The 10,654-nt window shown below is 37.4% G+C and overlaps 1 protein-coding gene across 1 annotated transcript; it reads left to right on the top strand.

Moving 5' to 3' along the window:
• Window positions 1–3,182: 3,182 nt before the first annotated feature.
• LOC109088051 (alpha-2C adrenergic receptor-like) lies at window positions 3,183–6,333 on the top strand. The gene has a single exon (XM_019102514.2). It carries the CDS (start codon window positions 3,950–3,952, stop codon window positions 5,246–5,248), a length of 1,299 nt encoding a protein of 432 aa, XP_018958059.2. The 5' UTR covers window positions 3,183–3,949; the 3' UTR covers window positions 5,249–6,333.
• Window positions 6,334–10,654: the final 4,321 nt, after the last annotated feature.

Here is a 10,654-nt window from a genome sequence, read left to right as displayed (position 1 = left end):
TTTGAAACTCCTGAAGTGTTTCAGTTTTGTGTGCCCTATGCATCAGACAATGGCCCGTGGGTGTGACGTCCGAGGCCAAGTCTATGGAACACCTGGCGCTGAGACCTGGATGCAGAAGTCTGACAGGAATGGGATGGGGGCAGCTGGTGATGGTAGCACAGAACAGACAACACTGGAGAGCAGTCGTTGATGGCCTATGCTCCAGGAAGGAGCAACGGGTCTAAGAAGAAGAGAAGAAGTGCTCCCACAAAAATTCTAATATAGCTTATAATTTGTCAATGAGCTCAGGATCTGTTGAGCAGCAAATCCTCCAGCATGGTCTGTCAGCCATCTCTCCTCTCAACCCGTGATCAGTCAAATCTGACTCCTGCAGCTCGTGTTGGATGCAGGGTTGTCAATCTGTGTTTTTTTATTTTTTTCATGGAATTGGGCTACTTTTAAACTCTTGCCATGGGTTGATTTGGATTGAATTGATGCTTGCATTTAAACATTTTGCATTATGATAAAACTGTGATAGATGTTAAGTTTAGTGAAAGAGGGCCACTGGTAGAAAGCTTTTTAGCAGTGTTTATGATCACTATGCATAACAGTGATGGTAAAAAAAATTATTTTAGGTATGGAAATGGCATATTTTGAGTTTTGATATTTGGGTTATGGTCATTGCACTACTTTGGGCACTACTTTAATCACCAACCAACCACACCTCAGTCCTCTTTTTGGAAAACTAAAATATGGTCACCCTACATTACAAACAAACATACATCTGTTTGAAAAAAGATCCTATGAGAAGGAACAAAATAAATTAAAATAAATAAATAATATCACTTAATGAACCTCAACACAACACACATACAGAAATGAAATGGCACTATAACACAGCCACAATACGTAATGCTCACACACACATACCAACCCCACCTCCAAAAATCATCCGCAGAAAATTAATAGGTGACTATACAAATATAAATTGCTCTCTGATACATAATTTGTCAAAATAAAATCAGCTATGATGCAGGACACACACAGAAGCGAAGAAGTGATACCAGAACACATCCACAATGAAGAACAAACACATATGCAGTAATAATCTGACAAAATTGCCAAAACTTATTTAAAAAAAAGTTTTACCAAGAATATTTTTATTGTTATAATAGTGATTTTATAATGTCTAAATAATATAATATAAAATATAAATCTAAATGAAAATTGTCTAAAAAGATCTAGATGGAACTATATGGAAAACCTATATGGGAACCTAATCTAAATGAATATAGGAACCTAAATGAGCCGGTGTGAGTGATCATTTGCAGCTATTTAGTGTCATTAATTAAAATTTCATGTTATTTTCATTTTAAAAAGTGTTTGTTTTCCAGTGGGTGGTAGCAGTATTCACCTAAACCATGGTACATGTTATCCACTCAGCCACTTAAAAAGAAATTAAATATCACCTGTCAATTAGTTGGCATTAAAAATCTTATTTAATGTCATCAAAGTTTACATAAGAATTAACTTCTGCCTTTTGCAGTCTCTCTCTCTCTCTCTCTCTCTCTCTCTCTCATATCTAATATAAGTCTGTTATTTGATGTCAGTCAGTTTACTCTCTGAAGTATCAATATTATGCTTAGAATGAGTCAAACTAATTTTCTTTCCTTAGGAATTCCTCTTTAAGCTGAGCAAATACATCACATACTAACATCATTAGCATATTTCATTTTGTAAAATTAAATTTTCATTTCTTTCACTAACTGCTAGTGATGACTTTTAAGCTTTAAAAATTAAATCAATCAAAAACAGCATTTCACTGGGGAACTCTGAGAGGTCAGAGAAGAGCATCAATAATCTCGACCACTGACTCACCACAATAATTTATTTTTACATTTTTTTTTATTACATTTAATTTTTAGAATATTCACAAAAATAAATTGAAATAAAAAAATTAAATACTCTTGGTACAAAAGTTCAAACTGACAAGATAACTTGTCATTAATGCTATCATTTATTCATTCAGCAGATGCTTTTAAACGAAGAGATTTACAAATAAGACACATTGGAGGCAATTTGTCATAAGAGCCAAAAATAATAGTTGTACACTAATGCCAATTTTAAAGAATAAATTAGACGGGTACTTAAGATAGATACTTTCATTAGGGCTGTACTGTACATTTCACCTTTCACACAATCATTCTTTCAAAACATTTCATTGTGACGTAATGAGAACATTCGGTTTAATCAGCAAAACACAACAGAATGTTCTTTTTCCAACTGGTAACTTTAAAAATCAGTTAATTTACACCATGTAAGACATGTGTTTGAAATTTGATTTGCTGGATGAAAAATATGACTGTAGACAGTCATAATTAGAAAACACACTACCTGACCAAACTGACATAAAATCCATAAATACAATGTGTTAACACGATCAAAGGAGACATAACACTGTTGTGAGGTTTTGTGCCAATTCAAACAATATAACCTAATTACTGCATGAACTTGCACTAATGTATACAGTAATGCCATTTACCTTAGCCAACGCTGTACTATTTATTTATTTATTTATTTATTTTGACAAAATGCTCTTACACTCTGAAATAATTGATACTGTATTTAATCTTTTCAGATCATGGTGAGTTACAGTAATTTAGTAGTCTCTGCCACATGGCACCCTTAAAAAATGGCCTGGACTTTATTTGAACTTCATTGGACATCAGTAATAAGTTTCCTGCCTCCTGTCTCCCTTCCCTTGATGCCAACCTCTTTAACAGGATCCATGGCTACCTCTTTGACCTCTCTGATGGGTCTCTCACAAAATCATTGATTAGTTCCTCTCCAATGCAATCTATCATGCTCAGCAGTGTGTTGACAAATTGCAAGTGCTCTCTCTCTCCCTCTCTCTCTCTCTCTCTCTCTCTCTCTCTCTCACACACACACACACTCACACTGAACGTACCGTGTAGTACAGTAAACCATACAGTCAACTTGCCATATAAGATAAAATGGCAATAATATAGGCTAATAAAATAAAAATGTTATATCATGTTTTGAACATGTCATTTACAAATTAAAGCAAAATTTGAAACAATAAAACAAAATTAAATTAAATATTTTATGTCAGCTTAATTATGAAAGGCAATTAATTTAAATAAAAGGTATGTCTAGATAAAATATTTGGTGGAAAACATGCGTAAGGGGTTTTTACATAAAACCACGATGGTATTGTTACAACAGTGACACCAAGCGAGCAAAGATGCCGAAAGCCATAGTTTCTTCACAGTTCACGGTCCTTGTCCACCACTGAACAACGTTACTGCTGACAAAGCCTAGTACTATACAATCAAATAAATGTATTTCCCCTCAGAGTGCCTAACATGTCATGCCCATCACATGTTTGCCCAGGTTATAGCCTCCTGTTGTCTGTTCAGAGACGCGTAAAGATGAAATGCATAAAATCTCGCTACGATCTGATTTAAAATGTACAGTGTAACAAAGAAAACGATGGTAAAGGGTGGTTGGGTACTTCAGCAGTCAGTTCTTCTCTCAGTCTGATCCTCTCCAAGGGCGGGGCGGCGCTCTATCAGTGTAATGTTGTCAGCACGTGGATAGTTGTGTCCCGGGCGGGCAGGGCGCGCGGTGTTTCGCTCGGGTGGAGAGAGCGCGAGGATGCTGAGAGAGACGCCCGTGAGAGGACGAACAGGTCGCACAGATGTAAGAGGCGGTGATGGTTACTTCAAACTCACCACGGGATGGGTCTTTTCTTCAAAGCCGCAAACAAATGAGCCGTAAGAGGAATTGCGCGGAAAAGAAAAAGAGGAGAACGGGATTAAAATAATAACATAAGGTAAGAAGAAACGGAGACGGACCTGCAATTTACTTGTAGTGAAATTAAAAAGAGAATATTCGCGAAGACGCGCGTGGACGATTTATTGGACAGCAGACCTTTTTCTAAATCAATATGCAAAACTTAAGCTTTGCAAGCGAACTGAACACTTACATCGACATTGGTTTTACATCCTCTGGGAATTCTACAAGTCGCTATTCTCCGGCCACCATTATAGGGCTCGCGGGGCTGGTGAGCTTCCTCATCTTGTTTACAATAGTGGGGAATGTGCTGGTCGTTATCGCCGTTTTAACGAGCAGAGCGCTCAAGCCACCACAAAACCTTTTTCTTGTGTCTCTGGCCAGTGCGGACATTCTGGTGGCCACCCTGATAATCCCTTTCTCTCTGGCCAATGAATTAATGGGCTACTGGTTTTTTGGGAAAGTTTGGTGTGATATATATCTAGCACTAGATGTTCTTTTCTGCACATCTTCTATTGTTCACCTGTGTGCCATAAGTCTGGACAGGTACTGGTCTGTAACACAGGCGGTCGAGTATAACTTAAAGCGGACACCTCGCAGGGTAAAGGGCATGATTGTGGTGGTATGGTTGATCGCGGCTGTAATCTCCTTCCCGCCGCTCATCTCCATGAACCGGAATAACGAGGGTGACGGGAGCGAACCACAATGCCAGCTGAATGACCACACGTGGTACATCCTGTACTCCAGCATCGGGTCATTCTTTGCCCCGTGTGTCATCATGATCCTTGTTTACATTCGAATCTACCAGGTGGCTAAGACAAGAACCCGAAATATGTCTGAAAAGCGCCGCGATCCGGATGGAGGATCAGGAACGCCACGTCTGGAGAACGGTTTGAGCCGTGAGGATTCCAGGCGGGAAAATGGGCACTGTGCCTCGCCGCCACCAGGGGAATGCAAACCAGGCGAGGATGACCCAGATGCCGAACTGGAGGACAGCAGCTCGTCTGATGAGAAGTCCAAACGGACACAAAACGATACGGTCCCCTCAAGAAAAGACCGCCGATCCAGCCGCAAGAACAGCTCCAGTTCCAAGCATTCCAGCCGAAAATCCCGAGCCAGCAGCAAGTCCCTAGACTTGTTTTCCTCCCGCAGAAAAAGGAGGAACACCATTTCGAGAAAAAAAATTTCCCAGGCACGAGAGAAGCGGTTCACTTTTGTGCTGGCGGTGGTCATGGGGGTGTTCGTGGTCTGCTGGTTTCCGTTCTTCTTCAGTTACAGCCTACATGGGATCTGCCGGGAGCCCTGCACCATCCATGAGACCCTTTTCAAGTTTTTCTTCTGGATCGGTTACTGCAACAGCTCCCTCAACCCCGTCATCTACACCATCTTCAACCAGGACTTCCGGAGAGCTTTTCAGAAGATCCTGTGCAAGTCCTGGAAGAGATCTTTTTAGAGATCACTGGCAGCTAGTTTGCAGCATCCAGTGCCATTTACAGGTGATTGACAAGGAAGAGATGTTTTCAAAAACACCACTGCCTCTCTCTCTTTGCATTGACAATCTGTACACAACGACACTGATTTTTGTTCTTACTTTGTTGTGTAATGCTCTTCATGAGTCTGTGAGGACTACAGATGCTGGTCACATAGGTGGTACCAAAAGCTAAAATGATTAAAAACAAACAAACAAACAAACAAAAAAAAACACACCTGAATTGGGAAGCTCTGTACTGCATTAGAAGAAACAGGCTTTTCTTTATTATGGCTGCAGGCACTCTGAAGTTATCAAGAGATATTTTTATGATGAGTTTGCACATATGGCTTGTGTCATTGTGACTAGAGAGCTATGCAACATGAAAGGCTGTCTCCTTATGGTGACAAAAAAACAAACAAACTAAAAAAAAAAAAAAAAAAAAAAAGATAAGTGAAAAAAAAAATGTGTGCTGTTTCTTTCCAGCTGAGAGATACAAAATGGACACTTTTGGTAAGGGAGCATGAGAAGGTTGTCACCAGATGACAGATGGAAGAAGAGTGTTGCCCTGATGTGCTTGGGTATTGTATGGTTTGTCTTAAGGGTGCAAAGTCCTGACTGATATAACTGTCCTTCAGTGAAATTAATCACTGTACTGCTGCTCTCTAACATGCCATAAAAAAGTATACAGAAGAGGTACTTACTGAACTAGACTTAAGATACACTGTAAGTGGTTTTCAGTGATGATGATAAATAATGATACATTTATTTATATGCAGGATTAATTTATCAGATTATAAACTATTTAAGCTTTGTGGCTATGCTTGTACAGTGTATCAAATTTGTTCAAAATATCATAGTGATATAATGCAAAGTATGATATATAAGGCTGTTGTTTTTTTCTTTTGGTTGTTTTTTGATATTACGAAACATCTGTCTTTATGGATGTTGGGCTTCTCTCCTTTTCTATTCCATATACTTGTGATATCTCCTTAATGACTGACAGGTCAATACAAGCACAGCTCATGATCAAACAAAAATGAACAAATAAATGTATTGTACTTCTCTTGGATTTGCTTTTTACTGTGAACAGAGTCTGGGGTTTATTTTTTACTATTCATGTCTCTAAATTGGGCTTATCATAATTAGAAATGACTGCATATTGATGTTTCAACGTGACTCAGATGACTATGCAGTTCTGCACAGTATTATGGTGCACATAGAGAATTCTGTTACTCAAAAAAAAAAAAAATACTGAAGACTTTGCAACAGTTAGTGTTAAAGGTCTTTAGACCCCCCCATCATATTAAATATTCATAATAGTTTACAACCACTTACATTCTGTGGTCCTAAATATTGAATTACCCCATGAGACTGCATGTCTGTAATAGATTAATTGAGAAACCATGATGGAGAAAAATAACATTTTAGATGTTGTATACAGATGGGTTTAGAGATAATATATCAGAGAAAATATTCCTTTTTGTTTTCAAATGGATACATCATAAATATATTCTTTTCTTTTAAAAAAAAAGTAAAAAAAAAAAAAACATGGGGCTACTGTTTTCAGTACATATTGTCTCTGCTTGTAAAATTCAAATCGAATAGGAACAGCTGCTGACTTTCAGAGAAAGAGGGGTCTGACTTGTAAGTATAATTTTAAACTAGGTTACATAAACCCTTGGGGAAGATACCTTTAGTAGCATTGAGTGCACTTTTGAATTGTTGATACTCAACTACTTTCTTACCCCATAAAGTACCTCATCCCAATGTATATGCTCAAAAGTTTTTAAATATTATGTTTTTGTTTTCACTATAATAACAATGTTCTGAGATCATAATTCAATTCTATTCTAAAGTGTGAATCTGAGGCTGACTGAAACTGAAAAGGAAAAAAAATATTTACTTTAAGAGAGCTGGTTCAGAACTGAAGAGTATAAATTGACTTTCTATTCAAATCATTCAAAGATTCTTGTAAAAGAAATGGACGAGGAATCTATCTTCACCCTCACCGAAGCTCCATGAGATATTTAACACCATTGTTCACTTCGGTGTGAGCAAGGGAGATAAAGTGTGAGAAACTTCACTGTCAGTCAGAGCATAAGTACTGCAATTGAAGCAGTCTCTTCATACATTTTTTGATCCTGCTGGATGGTGGGGTGCCACTTGGACCAGAGCTATGTGGAAAATAAATTGAGTTTGACATACGAATTCAAAATGTCATAAATTCATTGATTATTCATACCACTGGAAGGACGTTTGGTGATAGAAGTGTCAAGTTTTATATTTTGTAATTGCAGGGCTGTGAGTCTGTGAATGTTTAATTTTTTGAAAGCGGACAAGATAAAATGATTCCCAAAGCGATGTTGGGTGATTTGTTTCACCATCATATTGATTAAATTACATTGATGCCTTTACAAGCTTTCATGAAATTACTTGAAATTGATTCAAACTCTGTATGTCAGAAGCAAAACACCTCATGTTCCACCAAAAAACAGATGACTAAAACATTCAAAAGCTTTGCTTAATATTATGTGGATGAGATTAGTTTAGAGAGAGAACAACACCAGATGTTTTTGCAACACCAGTCATTTTATGCGAAGCACAACTTTTCAAATACATTATGTAGAATATACTACAGTATATCTATAGATTTCTAGTGGGCTCTGATTCTTTTGTCAAAAGGAAAGGAGAGGTTAATAAATAATTGCTGTGCCTTTGGTGCTGTGTTACTGTTAGTGCAGTCCAAGCTCTAGGAGGATCAGAGGGGAAAGGCTTTGACCGATATGACTGATTTGATTCTCCTTTTACCGGTGGCTGTGCTGGGAATGAGTACATGAAGCCCAAAGCATTTCTGCCTTCTTGCCTGCCAATTAGAATAGCCATATGTCAAAGGATCCAAAATGATTAACTCTATAAAGATTTATTCACTCTTGGGTGACTTCAATCATCCTTTTTCATTATTCAATAAAACTACTCTGATGGTGTATTGCATTTCTTCATGTGAGACGGAATAATCTAGCTTGTGTTGGTTTTGTCTAGCTGATGCTTTTGTCTGAGCAATTCATCTGCCTATTTCCACTCAGTGCAAACAAGGTGCTATTTGTATTTGTTTGCACTTGATGCCAATCTGCCTTTATTTACATTTAACATAAATAGCACCTTCCTTCTTTTAAACTTAACATGAACTGCAGGTGTAATATATATATATATATATATATATATATATATATATATATATATATATATATATGTGTGTGTGCTGTGTGTGTGTGTGTGTGTGTGTGTGTGACCCTGGACCACAAAACCAGTCATAAGGTTAAATTTTTTGAAATTTAGATTTATGCAGCAATAAAAACTAAGCTTTCCATTGATGTATGGTTTATTAGGATGGAGATACAACTATTTGAAAATCTGGAATCTGAGGGTGCAAAAAAAATCTAAATATTGAGAATATCACCTTTAAAGTTGTCCAAATAAAGTTCTTAGCAATGCATGTTACTAATCAAAAATTAAGTTTTTAATATATTTACAGTAGGAGTAAGTAAGAAATATCTTCATGGAACATGATCTTTACTTAATATCCTAATGATTTTTTGGCATAAAAGAAAAATCAATAATTTTGACCCATACAATGTATTTTTGGCTATTGCTACAAATATACCCCAGCGACTTAAGACTGGTTTTGTGGTCCAGGGTCAAATATACATACATACTGTACATACACTGGGTATATCCCCCTTGAGTCAGTATTTTGTTGAACCACCATTTGCTTTAATTAGAGCCTTTATTCTGTTGGGATTTGTGTCTACTAACTTTGCACATCTAGACTTTCAATATTTGCCAACACTTCTTTGCAGAACTGCTCAAGTTCAGTTAAATTTGATGTTGACCGGTTGTGTCTTCAAGTCATTCCACAGATTTTCAATGAGGTTTAAGTCTGGGCTCTGATTAGGCAATGCAAGAACATTCACTTTTTTTCTCCTTCAATTACTGTGTGCTCAGTTTTGCTGTGTGCTTTGGGTCATTGTCATGTTGGAAGGTAAACCTTCTTCCCATTGACAACTTTCTGGCAGAGGGCAGCAGATTTTCTGCAAGAATTTGATGGTATTTTGCCCCATTTTTTTTCCCTTCTATCCTGACAAGTGCTCCAGTCCCTGCTGCAGAGAAACACCCCCATCACAGGACATTACCACCTCCATGCTTTACTGGAGGAATGGTGGTATTTGGATGGTGAGCTGTATTGGATTTCCAAACAGACATATCATTTGGTGTTGAGGCCAAATAATTAAATTTTATCTTTATCTGCCTCAGAATCTTCAAGGTGTGTTTTAGCAAATCTCACTCGTGCATGTGTCCTTTCTTGAGCAGTGGGTTTTTTCTTGCAACCCTCCCGTACAAGCCACATTTGTGGAGAACTTGTGATATTATTGTCTAATGCACACACACCACTCTTTGTCATAAATTCCTGCAGCTGCTTCAGAGTTGCTGTATGCCTCTTGATCGCCTCTCTGACCAGTTTCCTCCAGGCTCTTTCATCCAGTTTGGAGCGACGTTCTGATCCAAGGAGGGTCTGTGTTGTACAAAATACCTTCCACTTCTTAATAATAGACTTCACTGTGTCTCTAGACATTAATAAAGCCTCTGATTTTTTTTTTATCCATCTCCTGACTTGTGCCTGTCCACAACTTTATCACAGTGATCTTTTGACAGTGCCTTGCCATCCATAGTTGATTGTTTGCTTTGCACCTGATTGAGTTTACAAGTAATTTTTTAAAGGTTATCCTTTTACCAACTGAGTGATACTGTAGCAACGTAATTTTTTAAAGGTTATCCTTTTACCCTATACTTTATTGGGTTTGATTCCCAGGCAATCTTTTGCAAATGCATTAGAAAAATGTTTTTTGACTTTGAAAATAGCACTGAATTCAATACAACAACAAATATACATTTCGCTATGGATCCAAACAAAGTGTCCTACCATCAAATGCATCCCAGTGGGGCAAATGTAGAAAAATGTAGCGTTATACATTTTGAAATCATAAATAAATGTACGTAACATGAAACGTTAATGTCATTAGCTGCTGAGTAAGCCAAGTGAATGTCTGATAGTTGCTATAGAGACTCTTGTGGTGAATTGTATTGTCACTAAACTTGACTGATTCAATTAAAAAAGAAAGCAAAAGCCTAAATACCCCGTGACTCATGGCATAAGATTTTCAAAGACTAGTCTATCTAAAATGAGCCATCATTACAGACTGTTAAGAACCCATACACAGACACTCATAAATGATGCTCTGAATTTCAACAAACCACAAATATGTTGATTCATGAAGCAGTTTAAACTGAATATTGAGCAGAACAGATTGTAAAATTGATTTTGACCTTTTC

Source organism: Cyprinus carpio, chromosome A1, assembly GCF_018340385.1.
Source record: "Cyprinus carpio isolate SPL01 chromosome A1, ASM1834038v1, whole genome shotgun sequence".
Taxonomy (NCBI): Eukaryota; Metazoa; Chordata; class Actinopteri; order Cypriniformes; family Cyprinidae; genus Cyprinus; species Cyprinus carpio.
This window is presented reverse-complemented; position numbering and strand designations above follow the sequence as displayed.